The 20,268-nt window shown below is 38.5% G+C and overlaps 1 protein-coding gene across 2 annotated transcripts; it reads left to right on the top strand.

The window, feature by feature from the left end:
* Window positions 1–3,282: 3,282 nt before the first annotated feature.
* LOC118019892 (transcription factor A, mitochondrial) lies at window positions 3,283–20,106 on the top strand. 2 transcript variants are annotated; one of them, XM_035019524.1, is made up of 7 exons: window positions 3,287–3,543; window positions 4,473–4,591; window positions 6,050–6,120; window positions 6,533–6,682; window positions 10,269–10,364; window positions 16,372–16,428; window positions 16,923–20,106. In XM_035019524.1, exons 1-7 carry the CDS (start codon window positions 3,443–3,445, stop codon window positions 17,067–17,069), a joined length of 741 nt encoding a protein of 246 aa, XP_034875415.1. In that variant the 5' UTR covers window positions 3,287–3,442; the 3' UTR covers window positions 17,070–20,106. The 2 variants fall into 2 exon arrangements, with proteins under 2 accessions (XP_034875423.1, XP_034875415.1); XM_035019532.1 differs by lacking the exons at window positions 16,372–16,428; window positions 16,923–20,106 and adding an exon at window positions 14,312–14,731 and having other exon boundaries at window positions 3,283–3,543.
* The last annotated feature ends 162 nt before the right edge of the window (window positions 20,107–20,268 follow it).

The raw sequence follows: 20,268 nt of genomic DNA on the forward strand, positions 1-20,268 counted from the left end.
GGGCTTTCTTTTTGGAGAGCTGATTTACCAACATATTACTGGCCTGAACAGAAGGAACAGCAATTGGACTGGAGAAGAAGGAATACTTAGAGAGGTTAATGAGGTGAAATCAGCAATAATTATCATTAGCTGATTGATGGGGGAGAAGTGTTGTCACCAGCTAGACCCCATGACCTGACCTTTACTGCTTGCCTGCTTGCACCCATAGGCCTTTGCCCCACTTTTTTCTGTCCAGCTTATCTCGTAACTCAGGCAAAAGGCCCTAGGGGCATAGCATCCTGGGAAGGAAACCGAAACTACCCCTCAAGCGATAGCAACTGCCTGGGCAGAGTTCAGCTGGCCCAGACCACCCAGACCAATTTGAGATTAACCCCAACTCACACCTGCACAGATGGACCATGGACTGAGCCATGGAATGACTGACAGTTACCTTTACCTCATTATAATAGTAAAATCTCGACCCAAGGAGGAGCACAAGCCTCATTTATATAACATACAATGTTAAGGCATGTTTCCTTAAGGCGCATATGTGACCTCGTGCCCACCCCTACCTACAATGACAACACTTCCCTATCCAAATATTCTTCCTAATGCAAATAAAAGGAACCCATTCAGCCTTGTTTAGGGAGTCATGTCTTTGAAGTTTATTCCTCATGATCTCCTTATTTGCTGCAAATAAAGTTTACTTTGTTTGACTACTCCACCGGTATAGTTTCTGTGACTTACCGACCGAAGAGCAAACTCACAGTTCAGTTACAGTGTCAGTGGGAGAGATTATAAAATGATTTATCAAATTATTAGCTTGGATGATTCAAATGGGACACTGGTGCCTCTTACCAGGACAAGGAGCTCAAAATAGGAGAAAGTTAGTGAATTCTCTTCAGGGAAAATTGAAGTCATCTGTAAGACATGATGGGTAAAGATGTCCAGAAGACAGTGGCTATATAGATTTGGAACTAAAATGAGGTCTGGATTCAATATAAAATATGGGAATCATGAGGATATAACTGATAGTTGAAGTCATGGGAGTAGATAAACATTTAAAACAAAACAAAGTAACAGAACCCTGGGAAAGGCTGTGGCAAGTCTTCACATTTCATAAAGTAAATATAAATGAAATCATATCCTTTTTGTTTAAAGACAGGTTGAGTAAGTAGGAAGGATTATATTTGTAAATGCTGCATTCAGAATAAAATTACACTGCAATGTAAATGAATGTTAAGGAATATTGGTATCTGATGAAAACAAATATTATAGATCAGATTTATAAGACCTGTACAAGGTTTATCAAAATGACACTTTAAGATTTTATTTACTTATTTGAGAGAGAGAGAGAGCGAGTGGGAGGGACAGAGAGAGAGAGGATCTCATGCAGACTCCATGCTGAGCATGGAGCCTGTTGCAGGGCTCGATGGATCCCAGGAAACTAAGATCGTGACCGGAGCCAAAAACAAGAGTCGGAGGCTTAACCAACTACGCCACCCATGCGCCCCTCAAAATGACACTTTAAAACAACAAAAAGATTTTTTAAATATCCAAAAGAAGTTTAACTTTTATCAACCATCTGAAAGAACAGAAACATTCTAGAAAATATAGAGAAAAATGTAATTATAAGGAAGTGTATCCTATACTTAACTCTATCTTGGCAGTGTATTTTAATTGTTTATTTCTTTGCTTCTCTCATTTGACTTTACTGGGAGTGGGGGAATGTTGTGTCTTTTACCCAAGTTTGGGGCCTCGTCCATAGTTATATAATCAGAAAAAACCTGTTTCTTCCATGACAAGATGGGAAGTTTGAACAGATTTACCTGGGAGGTTCCTTTCAAACCCTGAGAGTCTATGAGTAGGTGATAGAAATAGAAAGGATAGAAAAAAAAAAAAAATAGAAAAAGTACTAGTTTCTTACCACTTAAAAGTGGTAGCACCGAAGGGCCAATGTTTCAAAGCTACAGAAAGGCAGCTGACTCTCAGCTTAATATTACAGTGGTAAGAATTTTTTTTTTTTTTTAAAGATTTTATTTATTTATTTGACAGAGACAGAGATAGCGAGAGCAGGAACACAAGCAGCGGGAGTGGGAGAGGGAGAGGGAGAGCAGGCTTCCCGGGGAGCAGGGAACCCGATGTGGGACTCGACCCCAGGACCCTGGGATCATGACCTGAGCCGAAGGCAGCCACCCAACGACTGAGCCACCCAGGCGCCCGGAATTTTCAATTATTCAATTAAGAATTAACAATTATAGCTACCCAACAGAGGCTGTTTCAGGAGGTGGCTATCTTGGAAATAATTTGTAATGTAAAAGCTGATCCTTAGATAGTTTTAGTATAGGTCTTCCCAATCTTTTTCAAGCCATTGTCTACACAGAAAATGGTTGTACAGCCTATCACTCAATATCTCAAGTATGCCTTTGTCACACGTTCTCAGGACTTTGGGAAAACTAATCTAGTCCAACATCCTCATCTGCAATGGGGAAAACTGAATCTTAGAGGATGCAACATTTCGGGATCAAGACTTTTAACATTAACGCTGGGGCTAGATGGTGTCTCTGCACGGCTAATTAGCCAAAGTCTCCTTCCTAGAAATTAAGCAGGGTTGGAAGTCAGGCTTGCAGACTGGGTCTGGGATAGTTGCAATGGACGGGAGGACGGTCTACATCAGTACTGCTTTAAATGCGGTCCCATGACCCCTGGCATCAGAATTTGTTAAACCGTGAGGAACTTGTTGAAAACAGAGATTCACGGGCCTCACACAGACATATTTAATCAGGCACTGCGGCAAGGCCAGGACACCTGCATTTTTAGGTTTGAAAACACTCCCTACTTCCCACTCCCCACCCCCGCCCCAGCAGTATCGTTGGGCTCTAGAGCTCCGGCTCCGGCTTGAAGTGAGCGGCTCCGCTCGTCGCGCAGCACCCGCTAGCCTCGCCTCGCAGCAGCCCGGACGGCACAGTTATCCCGCGTCCTCGTTGTAAAATTGTCTGTTACGTACTAGCCCTTTCGGTCGTCACAGGCGGACGCCAGCCAGCACTGCCCTACCCGCGTGAGGCGGCCGCAGCGCCTCCATCAACCTCCTGGCCCCGCGGCGGAAACGACTGCGGAGGGTGGGGGCCGGGGGCAGAGGCGGCTCAGCTGCGCCCCCTTGAGGCCAGGACCCTCCGCAGGCGAGCCGGGTTGCGGTTTCCCTTCTCCGCCCCCGAGCTCCTCCTCCTTTGCAGCCCCGGCCACCAGGGAAGCCACTACGGCGCCTGCGTCAATTCTGCCTTGCCCCGCCCCCTACTACCAACCGGATGCTAGCGGATTTCCCATGGTGCCTCGCGAGTGGCGGGCGTGAGAGTAAACTGCAGAGGGTCGCCAGCGGGTTCTTCTAGTCATTGTTGGAGTTGTTCTGTTGTGCCGCAGGGCTCTACGAGATTGGCGCCCGGTCGCTGCTTTGTGGGCTGGTGCAATGGCGCTTTTCCGGGGCGTGTGGAGCGTGCTGAGTGCCCTGGGAAAGTCCGGATCGGACCTCTGCGCGGGCTGTGGAAGTCGACTGCGCTCTTCTTTCAGGTGGGACCGCTCGCGTGCCACCTCGTGAGGTGGCACGGCCCAGGACGCTCTGCGATTGCAATGTATACTTTTTGTCCTTCCTACGAGGTCCGGGCCCCTATGGCCCTTTGACTCAGACCTCGACTTTGCCTAGGTGGTTTTGAGACCAGGCCTTACGCCAGTAGTCTTTCCGGCCACCCTCCACCTTTCCCCTTCCTTCCCGCCCCGCCGCACTGTCCAACCTTGTAGCACCCGTCCAGAGTTCTCTGCGAAGTCGCGCCACGAGCCTCCCGCCATCAGTATAGGCGTTAAGGAGGCAGGGGCCGGGAGCTGAAGTACAGATGCTTTCCTCCATTTTGCCCTTCCTAGCAGGCATAGATAGAGCTTTGAGACTTCAGATTTGCAGGTCTTCCTTCTGGTTAGGAAAGGGTTTTCTTTCTTTCTTTTTTTTTTATTCTTATGTTAATCCCCATACATTACATCATTAGTTTTAGATGAAGTGTTCCATGATTCATTGTTTGTGCATAACACCCAGTGCTCCATGCAGAACGTGCCCTCCTCAATACCCACCACCAGGCTAACCCATCCTCCCACCCTGGTTAGGAAAGGGTTTTTTTTTTTTTTTTTTTTTAAAGATTTTATTTATTTATTTGAGAGAGAATGAGAGACAGAGAGCATGAGAGGGAGGAGGGTCAGAGGGAGAAGCAGACTCCCTGCCGAGTAGGGAGCCCGATGTGGGACTCGATCCCGGGACTCCAGGATCATGACCTGAGCTGAAGGCAGTCGCTTAACCGACTGAGCCACCCAGGCGCCCGAGGAAAGGGTTTTAACTGTCACAAACACGGTGTCATCTGTAGCGTCTTGATGACATCTCATTTGGGATCTGTGTTCATATACTAATGAATATTGTCAATTAAATACTTGATATTGGTTATTTTCTTTATACGTAGTTTTGCGTACGTACCGAGATGTTTTTCATCCACCGCGAATAGTTATCCAAAGAAGCCTCTGACTTCATACGTTCGATTTTCTAAAGAACAGCTACCCATATTTAAAGCTCAGAACCCAGGTAAGGAGTTTTGGAGCATTTACTCTTTTCTGAAGTAATAAAGAGGACACTAAAACAGTTAAACTTCAAACCTGATTTGCATTTTCAAAGCATCCATTGACCGCGGAAACACAACCATTACATTTAGTGGTCCGTAAAATAGGAAGTAGGACATATTTTTTACCAAGTAGAAATGCCTAAATTACGAGGTAATGAAAGCTATTTTCATTTTACTTTTTTATTACTATATATATATATTTTATTGAAGTATAGTTGACACGCAGTGTTATGGTAGTGTACAACATAGTGACTCTAGTGATTCCACAACTCTCTACATTATGCTGTGCTCACCGCAAGTGTAGCTACTAACAGTCACCATACAATGCTGTTACAGTATCGTTGACTTTATCCTCCTGACATTTAATGAAAGGTATTTTAAAAATAGCTGCATGTGGAGTGGAAAGCATCCAGGGAAGAGGACGAAAAAGCTGAATTTAGGGGATTTGGTTGCCATTGGCATGGAGCACCATTGATAAATCATCTTATCTCTTACTTAGCTCCTACTTCAGGGAATTGTTAACGAAGTTGCAATGAAATAATAACCTACGTGGATGTGTTCTATAAACTCTAAAGCTCTATACAAATTACTGCTAATTTCAAGAGCTTTTTCACTGGAAATTGGTTGAATTCCTGAAAAAAGAGATTTCCAGGTAGTATGTTTATTGACTCCCTAGAAAGGCTGTGGGCCTGCCTTTGGGGTTATAGTGGTGTAAAGATAATAAATTAATAACAGTCAACTTTGTTTATGATTTCTAAAAGCCCTTTCACAGGGCGCTTGTGCAAACCAAATGAGCTGAAATGAAAATTCTCACATTATAAAGAATTGGTTTAAGAGACATGTTTCAGAAGTACTCACATCTTTTAAAATATGGTAGTTCAAACTCAGTGGTTTGTTAAAATGTTTACATACATCCCGGTCGTTCCAGTTAAAATGAGGAAGGAAATGGGGAATAATGAATTGATTTTAGAATAGTTTGTTTGCAAATAGTATTTCTGTAATTGAAATACAAGGTGATGTTATATGAATCAAGACTATATTTTATTGTTTAGTCAGGCTTTATGAACTTAATAATTCCTGAAAGACTGGGAAAAAAGTTTTGTTTGAAATACGAAGTAAAAAGCTTGAAGAAGTTGATTACCCAACTGCTTAAACTAATAATTTCTGAGGACTGTTTGGGGGTATGTGATATACTTCTTAATTTTTAGATAACAGATTTTAACAATGTTGAATAAAATATGAAATTATCAAATTTAAATTAGTTGATTAAAGAAAACCTAAATCATTGTATTGAGTTGTGTGTGGTAGAGAGGCATCTGTAATAAAACTTAGAGCTAATGGATTATGCTTTCCTAGAAGTCTTTAGAATTAATCCTGAGACATAAAATTGTGACTTTTTTTCATTTTATTCCAATCTATAGATGCGAAAAATTCAGAACTAATTAGAAAAATCGCCCAACTATGGAGGGAACTTCCTGATTCAGAGAAAAAAGTAAGCATATTGGTTTTTCAGCATTGCTGACCAGTTATTCTGCAGTTAAAAACAATAGTCATGTCCTTTAAGGTACCAAAACAAATTATATTTAATACCCATTATCTATAAAGGAACTTCATACCTTCTGATTCACATAAACGATTAGAATATGAATGTATCGCAGTGGTGACGAAGGGTTGGCAGCATTCTGAAATTGAAGACTAATTGGTAGACTCTCACCTTGGTTAGCATGTATATGAAAAATATATGTTTTTAATCCATATACATGTGATTCCAGAGCACATTTTCCACTTGGTGGTTCAGTCTGTCTTTATCTGAAGTCATGCAGTTGTCTTTCCCTGGCAGGTGTGCTATGTTTAATTTGTCAGCAGTAGTTTATTGACTTCTTATTTGGGCTTTTTATTTATAGATATATGAAGATGCTTACAGGGCAGACTGGCAGGCATACAAAGAAGAGATAAGCAGAATTCACGAACAGTTAACTCCAAGTCAGATCATATCTTTGGAAAAAGAAATCCTGCAAAAACGTTTAAAAAAGAAAGCATTAATAAAAAAAAGAGTGAGTATTATTGAAATATTCTTTCCCTATGGCAAAGGACTGAAATTTATATAACTATGAATATAGGGAGTTTTTCTTATATTAATATGTGTGGCTAAATGGTAGAATGTCATCAGGAGTACCCCATTTAGGAAATAAGGAGATAGGGGCACCTGGGTGGCTCAGTCGTTAGGTGTCTGCCTTCGGCTCAGGTCATGATCCCAGGGTCCTGGGATCGAGCCATGCAGTGGGCTCCCTGCTCCGCGGGAAGCCTGCTTCTCCCTCTCCTACTCCCCCTGCTTGTGTTCCCTCTCTCACTGTGTCTCTCTCTGTCAAATAAATAAAATCTTAAAAAAAAAAAAAAAAATAACGAGATAGCTCTTTTCTGCCACTAGTACCACTTGGCATTGAGTCTGTCTCGGAAACCCTTGTTATTATTTTCATATGTATCTGTATTTAAGATATGTAGTTAGGACTAGCATGAAAGCTGTAGGAACAGAGTTATGAAACAGCCAAATCAGGAATAACAAGAATCTTTGCTTCTGGGTCTTGTCTAGAATAACCTCCTGATTTGAATTGTTTTATAGGTTATGGTGAGTTTGATTCTGAATGTTGCTAGATAGACTGAATTCATTAACACATTGGGAAGAAGTGACTTATTGTATCTAGTCAAGTAGGAAGTGCCCATAGGATGAAATTTAATTTTTCCTTATTAAAAATCCCATATGGTTCAAAATTTGTAGCTCCCAGCCTAAGGTTATTAATCCACATAAATTCTATTGCTTGAAAGACTACATTTTTCTGTAGAACCAATGTTAGGTAAGAGGTAGTCAGCTTGCTGGTCCAATACATATACTATAGAAAATGGTCATCAGAGTTAAAACTATTTCTTTGGAAAAGTAGATTTGAGACTTTGATGTGAGATGCCAACATTTCTCTCCCTGACCCTAATGTCAAGCCCTCCTAGCACCAGAGTTGAGGACTCACCCATTTTAAAGTCAGTAATCTAGATAGTCATCTAGTCTTCTGATCCAATTAGTAAAAGGGAGCCAGAAAAGAAAATAAGAGAAATACTGTGTCTACTTAGGGATAGTATTTGGAGGTGTGATTACTAAAGTTTATTGTCCCACTTTTATTCTCCCTTCCTCTTTAATGCACCCATTCATTGTTAAGAGTGGAGAGGACCAGAAATGAGGATTGGGCAGTGATATGGGATTTCCCTTTCATATGTTTCTTTTGTTCCTTACTCTTTCTCCTCGTGCTCCCATTATTTTTTTAAAAAAGATTTTGTTTATTTAAGAGAGAGAGGGAGAGCACGTGCACACGAGCATGAGGGGCAGAGGGAGAGGTAGAAGCAGACTTCTAGCTGAGCAGGGAGCCCAACACAGGGCTTAATCTCAGGATCCTGAGATCACAACCTAAGCCGAAGGCAGACACTTAACTGACTGAGCCACCCAGGCACCCCTCGTATTCCCATTATATGTTTGTTACACCTGTTGTAGGTTGTCCCATAGGCCTTGGGTAGTCTGTTCAGTTTTTTTTTTTTTTTTTTTTTCAGTTTTCTCTTTGCTTTTGGATTTTTGAGGATTCTATTAATATGTCCTTTAGATCAGAGATTCTTTCTTTAGCCATGTCCAGTCTAATAAGTCCATCAAAGACATTCTTTGTTTCTATTACAGCATTTTTGATACCTAACTTTTTTGGGGGGGGGGCGGGGGTTCATCCTTGGGTTTTCCATCTCTGTGTTTTTTATTGCCAGTCTGTTCTTGCATGCAGTCTGGAGTCCTTGGCATATTAATCTAGTTGTTTTAAATTCTTGGCCTAATAATTTCAACATCCCTCTCATCTGGTTCTGATGCTTGCTTTGTCTCTTCAAATTATGTTTTTTTGCTTTTTAGTATGCCTTGGAAGTTTTTTCTTGATAGACGGACGTGAGGTACTGGGTAGAAGGAACTACTGTAAATAGGCCTTCATAATGTGATGAGGTGTGGGGGCAAGAAAAGCATTCTGTAGTCCTATGATTAGGTCCTGATCTTTTAGTGAGCCTTTGCCACTGGTCTGTGAACTTCACAAGAGTTTCTCAGTTCACTCCTGCACACACTGCCTCCCCCTTAGGTGTGGGACAGGATGGCTAGAGTGTGCAGGAGTTGGGTATTTCCCTTCACTGAGGTCAGTTAGGTTCTCGTTAACTAGTTAACCCTGAGGGCAGGCCTTGTTAATAGTTGAGTGCTCAGGCATTTCAAAATAGTTTCTTTTCCTCTTCCCCTCACAGAAGCAGGAGGGGATTTTTTCCAGTATTTATTGTGGAAATCTGGTCTAGCTCCTGGAGGTAAATCTCATAAAACTGTGAGGACCCTCCTATGATTGGGTCCCCCTGTAGTTTTTAAACTCTTAAGAGTTGTCCACACAGAGCATCCAGCAATTCATTTATTACAATAGAGGTTTTCCTACCCCAGCACTGGTTCCAGCAGGGGTTGCCTCGACTCCCTATATTCACTTGTATGTCTCTCCAGTCTAGGGGACAGCAGTTCGCCCTGTTTCCTCCTCTTTCTTTTGGATCCAAGAAAGGTTGTTGATTTTTCAGTCTGTTCAGCTTTATACTTACTGTTAGGAAGGAGTGAGGACTTCCAAACTCCTTGCATGTAGAACCAGAAACTTGAAACCTGAAGGTTTTTTCTCTCAGACTTCCATTTTCACTCCCTGTTGGAATTTTTCTTTCTATTGAAAATTCCCAGTGCCAACCAGTTAGAAATCAGGTGAGAAGTGTGGGGATCAGGAAGTTACAAGTAGAGCACCTGGGAGAGAAATCCCTAGCAGTAGCTATAGAAACAAAAAAGAAATAGTTATAAAGTGCCTGGAGTCTACGGTAGTTTTATGACTGAGAAGTTCAGGGAGAAGGTAGTAAATCACAGGGGTCCTTCTTTTACTTATGAATAAAAATTGGGTTATTGACTTTAACCAAATTACCATCAAAAGCCATATACTTTTATAAATTACAAGTACTACTATCCAAATTCAGAAACTAAGTAGGATAATGCAGTATCCCTTACTCTCTGAAAGTCAGAAACTAAACTGATTTAAACAGCAAGGGATATGTGTATTTTCCATCTCCTGCATCCCCTGCTCTTTGGTGTCCAATTAAAAGAATTGAATTTAACACATCGTTGAGGTTTAAAAGTTGAGAGATTTATCAGAGAAGGAAATGAAATGAGAGATTATTAAACAGATAGTGTAGTGTTCATGAGTTGTGGTGGAGCCATGTAGTGACTAGGAGATGGTAGTGTCCTGTAAGGATGAAGCTGAGATTGTTTTAACCTTTAAAAAAGATTTTGTACATATTTGCTCATTCAGTTTGTGGAGACTATGAAAATCATATGTAAAGGAAATGTTTTTATATGGAAAATAACTCATAAAATCTATTATAATTTTCAAAACTTAGTGCTATCAAAAAAATTCTCATCCCCAAATGGTCACTTTGTGTAAGAATTATAACATTCACTTACAGGAACTTTCCATAGTGCATAGTAGTGAATAAAGTTTCTGTAGATAAAGTTAAGTCTCACAGAAGTTAAAACTATATCTAACTTTTTTCATTTTTGTTACTCAGGAGTTAACAATGCTTGGAAAACCGAAAAGACCTCGCTCAGCTTATAACATTTTTATAGCTGAAAGGTTCCAGGAAACTAAGGATGGTACATCACAGGTAAAACAGAACAGCATTTGTTTTTTAAATTTTTGTTTATTTTGATTTTTAAAATATTTAGACAAAATTATAGGGGTGCCACATGTTAGGAGGTGAAGAAAAGTAGTAAATTAATACAAATAGGGTCCTCTTTCTTGTGTCTCTTTTAAAGGAAAACCCTTTTTCTTGCCACATATGATTGAGTCCTTAGTGGCCAATATATGTATATTCAATTATTTTCTATTTTAAAAAATAACATTTTCAAATTTATAGGGGTGTCAAAGTTCTGGAGACTTCTTATCTGGCAATTCTTTTTTTTTTTTTTAAAGATTTTATTTATTTGACAGAGACACAGTGAGAGAGGGTACATAAGCAGGGGGAGTAGGAGAGGGAGAAGCAGGCTCCCCGCCGAGCAGGGAGCCCACTGCAGGGCTCAATCCCAGGACCCTGGGATCGTGACCTGAGCCGAAGGCAGATGCTTAACAACTGAGCCATCTAGGCGCCCCTTATCTGGCAGTTCTTAACTGTTTTGCAGTCACTGGGAAAGAATGAGAGTAGAATTACAATATTTTGTACTGGGATTTGAGTATAACCTATTGCTTCATCTTACATCCTCTAATAAAATTTTGGTTATGCCTGTGGGAATGTGTTATACACATGAATATCATCATATGAATGGGTCAAAGAAAAAGAGAAGCTCGTCATTCCTGCTGTGGCTTATTTTTTCCTTTATTTCCTTCTTAGAAGCTCCAAATGGGCAATTATATTTTTCCTTTTATAATATGATATGTGTTCAGGTCCCTAACTCTTGTCAATCTGAGATGGTTTTTGCCACTCTGCCACATTTTGGGTTATTTGGATCATTTCGTAAATCTGCTTAACGTATGATTAAATAATGTATATGTGACGTAGTCTTCCCTGGCTGTATACTTTTCACTGATTTTTTCCTTGGGATTTTATCTTATTTTTTTAAAAGATTTATTTATTTATTTTAGAGAGAGCGAGAGCATGCGTGCCAAGGAGAGGGACAGAGGGAGAGGGAGACAGGCAGACTCCCCGCCGAGCAGGGAGCCCACTGCGGAGCTCGATCCCAGGACCCTGAGATCATGACCTGAGTTAAAATCAAGAGCCAGGGCGCCTGGGTGGCTCAGTTGTTAAGTGTCTGCCTTCGGCTCAGGTCATGATCCCAGGGTCCTGGGATCGAGTCCCACATCGGGCTCCCTGCTCGGCAGGAAGCCTGCTTCTCGCTCTGCCACTCCCCCTTCTTGTGTTCCTGCTCTCGCTATCTCTCTCTCTGTCAAAAAATTAAATAAAATCTTTAAAAAAAAAAAAAAAAATCAAGAGCCAGATGCTTAACTGACTGAGACATCAGGCGCCCCACTCCTTGGGATTTAAAAATTCAGTTTCTGTGTCTTTACATTACTAAAATGCATGCCTATTTATTTTTTTAGTTGGAATTTACTCAGTCACTAACTTACTTTGGATTTAGTTTTATCAGTATAAGAAAGTTATATGCTAGAGAATCCTCCTAAATCAGTGGTTCTCAACTCAGACTACCTTGGAATCACCTAGAAAGCTTAATGGCTGAGGGACTCTATCCCGGGAAATTAAAATTAATGCAACTGTCATTTTTAATCATTTAAAAAATATTGGTTATGCATCCTCATAGTTAAAAGAATCAAAATAAGACTTGTTATGAAAGGTACCAGTTTTCACAGCCTTGTCATACTGCTTACTCCAGAAGCAAATACCTTCAACTGTTAGCTCATTCTTGTGGTATTTACCTCCATATCTCTAAGTAATACCTTATATTGTTACTTCTTGATTTATTTCAATTTTAAGCATTATCTATATTTTAGGCATTACCTCCCACTATTTAAGACTAACATTTAACACTTTCTCATCCCACTGTTCAACATGTTTCCACTCACCTGCCTCCCAGTGTAGTTATCATAATTTTGGTTAGTTCAATATCGAGTATGTTACTATGATAATGTAGTTATAGCTGAGCTGTGCCATTTGCTATGATTATTTTTCCTTTCTTACAAAACTCACTTCCACTGAAGTTCATTATGTTTTGTGTTTTTGTTTCCTTAGCTTATTATATACTATCAGTAATTTAGCCTTAAACTCTTAAATATATTCACCAGCTTTCAGTGCATTTAGATGCATTAGCTATTCTGTCAGTTTTAGTCTGGTGCCTCTGATTTGTTCCAATTTGGTTGTGGCCTTTTATGCTTAGTGCACAGTTGACATTCATCCTTGTGGTGCTTTTGCTTCTTCTGTTGTCTTTCTTGGTTTATAGCATCTCCCCAGTGAGAGTACATGGAAGATCAATTTTTTGAGTTTATGCATGTCTGAAAATATTTCTATCATTACATTTGTTTGATGATTTAGGCATAGAATTCTAGGGTAGGAATCATGTTCTTTCAAAAGTTTAAAAATATTGCTTCTTTCTCTTGTAGCTTCTTGTAATTTTATTTTTTTTAAGATTTTATTTGAGAGAGAGAGAAAGAGAGAGCATGAGAGGGGTGTGGGTCAGAGGGAGAAGCAGACTCCCTGCTGAGCAGGGAGCCCGATGCGGGACTCGATCCCGGGACTCCAGGATCATGACCTGAGCCGAGGGCAGCTGCTTAACCAACTGAGCCACCCAGGTGCCCCTTGTAGCTTCTTGTTATTCATTTTGAGAAGTATAAAGCCATTTTGATTATTAGTCCTTTGAATGTGATCTGCTTTCATTTTTCTTCCCTTCCCCTCTTTTTTTCCTCTGTTCTCTCTAAGAGAGAGAGTCTTCTGAGCTGGTCCTCTCATTTTCTTTTCTGTATTATTTTCTCTTAGCCTTTTTTGCCTTTCTTTCTGGAGACTATATACATTTTTACTTAATTGCCACTGGCCCCAACTGTACCTGGTATCCACAGAGTAGCTCTGTTTTACCCTTTTGAGAGGATAAATCCTAGAATCTGCCCATGGTGGAGATTTAATCTCCTTTTCAAGAGAATTTCGGTCAGTCTCCTGTTTTAAGCCCAACTTTCACCGCTGTTTTCTACCTATCTGATGCTGCCAATTCCTGAGCTACTTGGGAATTCTGCATTGTAAACTGGTGTGCTTTTTTGGCTTTCCCCAATGCCAGCTTGGGAATTTGCCTTGTTGGTTAGGTAAGTCACCATTTCTCCACCTGCTTTTCAGCTTCTAAAATTTTGTGTCGGTAGTGCCCTCTCCTGTTGTCTTTTCCATGTGGGCTTATGCCATAAAAAAAATGTTGTTTATTCATTTACTTTTTAAAAAAAAATAAACAATAGAAATTTATTGCTTACAGTCTGGAGGCTGGGAAGTCCAAGATCAAGACATCATCATGGTTGCCTATTGGTGAGGTCCCTCTTGGTTCATAGCTGGCATCCTCTCACTGTTCCTCTCACCTGGTGGAAGGGCTTTGTTTAATGGGTTTTAGGAGGGAGCAAAAGTAAATACCTTTCCATCTCTTTAATTTTTTTTAATGAATTATTTTATTTAGGTGAAAGCTCAGATTATTTAGGTGTGCAACTTCATAAATTATTGTTGAACTCAGTGAATACAAAACTTTATGGATTAAATAAAGCAAAAAACTTAAAGAATTGAGAGCATTACAGCAATTCCTTCCAAAGCTAAGAGAGCAGTTATTTAGTAACTGTCCCTGAATATATTAGATGTGTTTATAAAGGTAAGTTTTAAAATGTTCAAAACGTAATGGTTATGTAGCCCTAGATACTATCGGGTACCTCCATTTTTGTTGATATGAAAAAATTTAAGAGTTCAGAACAGTAAAGTTCATTATTCTTATTCTGCTTCTCCTTAAAATCACTGATGACTTCCTCTTAGCTTTAAACAGATACTTTTCAGACCATTTGCCTGTCTCCTTCACACTTGCCTTCTCCTATCCCTGTCTGTCTCCCTCTGCCCCTCATTCTCCACCCACCCATTTATTCCTTCAGTCTCTGCTTTCTGGAAGCAACAGCACAAGCTCTATGAGGTGTGCTGACTCTCCTCTCTGCCTTTCCTCCAGCCATGGGTTCCCTGAATCCTTTTAATTTTATAAATGAAGAACCAAGCCTAAGGTAAATAATAATGACTTTTTCCAAGTCATATAATTAAGTTCAGCTAAGTAGAATTAAGGACTAGTGTTGTTTTGTTCCTACGACTACACCTAAACACTTTGGCACAGATTTTAGAATAAAACATTAAGATACAGGGAAGAAATAAAAACAATCTTAGAAGTTAGTCTATCATAGGAATATAGATTTATACTTGGATATTAATATTGCTGAGTCAAAAAGGATACATCTGCATAGCAAAGGAAACCATTAACAGTGAAAAGGCAGCCTTACTGAATGAGAGAAAAATATTTGAAAATCATATATGTGTTAATATCTAAAATATGTAAAGGACGTGTACAACCCAATAGTAAAAAAAAAACAATCTGATTAAAAAGTGGGGAGGGGGTGCCTGGGTGGCTCCGTCGGTTAAGTGTCTGGCTTTGGCTTAGGTCATATCACAGGGTCCTGGGATCGAATCCCGCATTGGGCTTCTTGCTCAGAGAGGAGCCTGCTTCTCCTTCTGCCTGCCCCTGCCTCTGCTTGCATGCTCTCTCTCTCTCTGACAAATAAATAAATAAAATCTTTAAAAAAAATGAGAGGATCTGAATAAACATTTTTCCAAAGAAGACATACAGATGGCTAACAGGTGTTAGCTTAACATAAAAAGGTGTTCAGCATCCGTAATGATCAGGGAAATACAAATCAAAACCACAATGAGATATCACCTCAGAATGATACTATCAAAAGATGGCTATTATCAAAAAGAATGGCTGTTATCAAAAAGATGAGAAAATCATGAGTGTTGGCAAGGATGCCGAGAAAAGGGAACCCTTATGCATGTGTTGATGGGAATGTAAATTGCAGCTCACTATAGAAAATGGTATGGAGGTTCCTCAAAAAATTAATAAAATTACCATATGATCCAGCTATTCTACTTCTGGGTATTTATCTAGAGGAACCAAAAACACTGTCTTGAAAAGATATCTGCATACCCCCGTGTTCATTGGGCATTATTTACAATAATCAAGACGTGGAAGCAATCCAGCTGTCTATCAATGGATGAATGCATAAAGAAACTGTGGTTTATTTATCAATGGAATATTCAGCCATCAAAAAGAATGAAATCTTGCTATTTACAACAGCACGGATGGCACTTGAGAGCAGGCTAAGTGAAATAGACAAATACTGGATGATCTCTCTTATAAGTGGAATCTTGAAAACAACCGAGTTCATAGTTATAGAGAATGGATTGGTAGTTGCCAGAGGTTAGGGTTGCGGCCCAAAATGGGTGAGAATGGTCAAAGGGTATAAACTTCTAATTTTATTTATTTTTTATTTTTTTAAAGATTTTATTTATTTATTCATGAGAGACAGAGAGAGAGAGAGGCAGAGGGAGAAGCAGGCTCCCCGCCGAGCAGGGAGTCCGATGTGGGACTCGATCCCAGAACCCTGGGATCGTGACCTGAGCCGAAGGTAGAAGCCTAACCATCTGAGCCACCCAGGCGCCCTAAATTTCTAATTTTAAATAAATAAGTCTTGAGGATATAATGTACAACATAGTGACTATACTTAATATTTTAAAGTTGCCTGGAATAGATCTTAAAAGTTCTCATCACAAACAAAATTTTTGTAACAGTGTTATTGTAACAGATGTTAACTAGACTTACGGTGGTGATCATTTCACAGTATATACAAATAATGAATCGAAGTTTACACCTGAAACTAATAAAATGTTACATGTTGATTATATCTCAATAAAAAGGTAAATATCTTCATCCTATTCATTTTTTGTATGTTTCAACAGTTTAATAGTTTTTATTTAGAAAGAAAGGTAGGAATTGATAAGACTGCCTGTGATTCTTGACATCTGAGATTTTATTGTTCGAATGAATAATAAAAAAAAGATCTTTAACCACTGAAGTCTCTGTATCTACTACTTAAACATATGTGTTTTACAGGTAAAGCTGAAGACTATAAATGAAAACTGGAAAAATCTCTCTAGTTCTCAAAAACAGGTAAGTAGTATGGTTTTAGTTTCCAGTATCTAGTTAGAATAGCTGTGAGAGAATATATTAGGGCAAGGCTTGATTCATGTGAAAACAATTTTATATCACTAATAACACTTTAAAATATTTTAAAATTATTTTTATATCCTTAGGAACAGTGTGGCTTTTTTCTTTTGGTAGTTTTTAATTGCAAATAAAATTGGTATTTTAAAACAATGTTACTCATAACTTAGAGTACTCACTCTATCCAGTGACAGTTACGCCTTACCTCTGCTCCTCTCCCACATCCCAAGCCCTAAAATTGTACCAGCTTTATTAATTCTTACAAAAATCTTTATCTCTGCCTCTTTTCTCATCTTTTATCTCAAAAAACATTCCTTCTTCAGTCCCCCTTTATGCATGTAGAACAGTAAGGTGATTTCTAGAGTATATGGAGCATTCTAGAAATTAATTGTAAAGGACTCTTCTAAAGAAATCATTTTAACAGTTACACTTTTTCTCAGGTATATATTCAACTTGCTAATGATGATAAAATTCGTTATTATAATGAAATGAAATCCTGGGAAGAACAAATGATGGAAGTTGGACGAAATGATCTTATACGTCGCACAGTAAAGCACCAAGGAAAAGATGACACTGAGGAGTATTAAAATAGAAGATTGAGTTATGTTCATAATGGATAGACACAAGAAACCAATTAGGTGTCAATACCTGAAGCTATTGAAAATTAGAAAGGATAAAGTTGGTGAACATTTTATATTTAATTCCTTTTTCTTTAGCCCATGGACTTCTGCCAGTTCAATACATTTTGTATTAGTATCTTGCTTTGGGAAACCCAGATAAAAAGTTCATGTGAAATTTATTTTGTTAAGGAACTACTGAGGATCAAAATAATCCATGAAATGCAGCAGTGAATCATTTTACCTTTGATAAAGGTAAATCAGACTGTGAAGTTTTTTTATACTTGATGACTGCAAAGAGTATTGTTTCCTTATATATATATATATGGAGGCAGGAGTTTCATATTCAAAACTGTCCCAAATTGTACAAGTCATAGTGTTCTATGATATAATTGTACATTTTAGAAGAGCACCCATAACTCATCTAGGTAAATTCCAATCCCTAGGTATAATTCATATATTCAGAGTTGATGGTTGTACATGCAAGGAATTGCTGATTTCAGTTGCAGTTTTTATAAAAGGGATGGAGAGATTTATAAACCTTTTACTTGCCTTTTTCCCCACAGTAAAAACCAAGAAATTATGTACCAAATCTATGCATATTGTTTTATACTGCATAGAATAAAAATTTTAAGTGTTTCCTAATTATATGTTTTAAGGTGAAACATTCATTTTGCAGATTTTGTTTTTTAAATAGGGATATGTATTCTGAATTATTTTCTCTTTCTCATGTGAGTATATTTATCCAGAGTAGATAATTTGTCTGGTATAAATTTTAAAATGAGAGATCTAAAAACAAGTCTCCAAAGTCTTAGGCTTGGAATTTAAACGTTTTGTATAACATACATAAGCCCATGTATAAGGCACACCCAGCTCTGGCCTGTGAGCCAAATCGAGCCCAATGCCTGCTTTTCATGGCGTGTGGGCTAAGAATTGAGTTTACAATTTTAAGTCATTAGAAAGAAAATTTCAAGACACATGAAAATTAATATGAGATTATGTGTCCATAAATAAATAAAGTTTTATTGGAACATGGTTATACTTTTACTCATGGTTTATGGTTGCTTTTGTGCAACGGTGACAGTTGAGTAGTAGTTTCAGAGACTGTATCCTGCAAAGCCTAAAATATTTCCTATCCAACCCCTTACAAAGAGTTTGTCAGCCTATGGTCTATAGTACAGAGTAGTTTGACTAGTGTTCCAGTGTATAAATGTCTTGGGGTAGTTCTTTAAAACTCTTTCAGAGGTTCTTGTTTTAGAATCTTTGTCACCATTACCTTAAGAGAAAAGAAGTCAGACCACTGAAAAAGCTAAGCAAATTTGCTCCACAGTGTTAGCAAGGAAAATTATCTTTAGTTTCAAATTATGTTGCAGTATAATAAAAAAAGGTCTGTATAGTATGGAATGAGATTCTTTTGAAGTATTTGCCTTAGTAAAATGAACTTCAAGAACTTTCCGGCTAGCACATACCACCAAAACCTTACCAACTTTTAGCATTTGTTTATCCTCTTAGGAGAGTCAAGCAAAGGTTTTCAAAATCCATACCACTTTTTTGATCAAAATCATTCATCTCTCTCATCATCAGTTCAGGAACAGGATAACTCAAAATTTATATGGGCTTTATATTATGCTAAATATTGAGAAATGGTAGTTTCTAAATCTCCAGAAAAGCTTTGAAGATTTTTGTTGTTTCTGGATAGAAAATAAGTCAAAAGTCACAAAAAGGTGACTTATGTATACTGAGCTTGACAAAGGTAGGGACTGAAGAGGAAGAATAAGATTTAAATGTATAAAGTTGGGTGTTTTCAAACAACTTTCCCCTGTGGTTATGAATACAGGACAGTCTGCCATTAGTTAAATAGATACACCATGCAAAAAAAAAATAGATACACCATGGTTCTGAGGCTAGAGTGTTTTGGGGAAGAAGAGGAGGTGCACTGTTGTCTATCAGTCTTTCTTATTTCGGTTTCCAGAATTAAGCCCTCACTCCCTGTGGCATCTAGAATGGTACTGATTATATACCATCTTTAGGAGAACGGTGAAAGTCATTAGTCAAATAATTTACTGTGTCCTGTGCTTCAGATGAGCCCAGGGAGCACATAGGCGTCAATGTTGGTAGTGAGTATTGTAGAATGGGTGAGATAGAAATGAATTTTGTAAACACCTGACAAAGATACAAAACACATCTTTGCAATTACCTTCTGCACTCTTTTAGCATTTTACCTATGGATGCTATTTTATAATCAACACATTCAAATCAGATCTTCCTACATATATCGGGAGGCTCAGTATCTGGTAAGTTCTCAAGTATTTACACCCTCATATAGGAAAAAGAAGTATGAAACAGTGGAAAGAGCTAGAGCAGAACTAGATTATAATATCAAATTGTATTGAGTTTGCTTTGTTTGTAAGAGAATGTTACTGTTAATACTTTATATATTAGAATAATCTGATTCCACACCTTTCTTAATAAACCAGTACATGCTGAAGATGGGCATGCCATATACCAAATGCCATCTTGATTAACAATATACTCAAAGTTTCTGTTATATAGAACAAGAACTTTTATCAGTAGCCAGTGACCACTCACTTAAAGCCTTGCTTTTTAGATGTTTCTTAAGTTGCCCCAACAAAGTAATTGCTGTAGGAAGTACAAAAGAGTGCTAGAGGGGAAGATGCTGAAGAAATGAAACAGTGTTACGCTGTTCTAAGCCATTTGTCATAAAGAGATTTCTGTACTTTTGTTCATAGGAGTACCAATATTAGGGTTTTTGAAATAATTTGATGACAGAATAGAGGGCTGTGTGATTATTTTACTTTCTGATATTTACTTAAAGGATGTCTTGCACATTCAGCCTACTGTAATCATGTAATTTTGCTATTGTATTTGGCTAACTCCTTTTTTGGAAATGCCATTTTAAAAATAAGGCATATGTTTTTATAGTTGCTCTGAATGTGTATATTTAAATTTGTGAATTAAAAGGATATTACTCGAAGTGGTTTTAAAATAACTAGAAAATTTTATTGATTTTTTTCTGACATTTGCTGTACCTAAAACAGTCATCACCAGGTTGTGCTAAAACAGCAGGAAGTTTTTATATAGTTAACTGATGATGATATCCATTATTTCTCTTAATTTTATCAACATTCACTTTAAGAATATTCTCATC

This window comes from Mirounga leonina, unplaced genomic scaffold, assembly GCF_011800145.1.
Source record: "Mirounga leonina isolate KUSES-001 unplaced genomic scaffold, KU_Mleo_1.0 Mir_109, whole genome shotgun sequence".
Classification (NCBI taxonomy): domain Eukaryota; kingdom Metazoa; phylum Chordata; class Mammalia; order Carnivora; family Phocidae; genus Mirounga; species Mirounga leonina.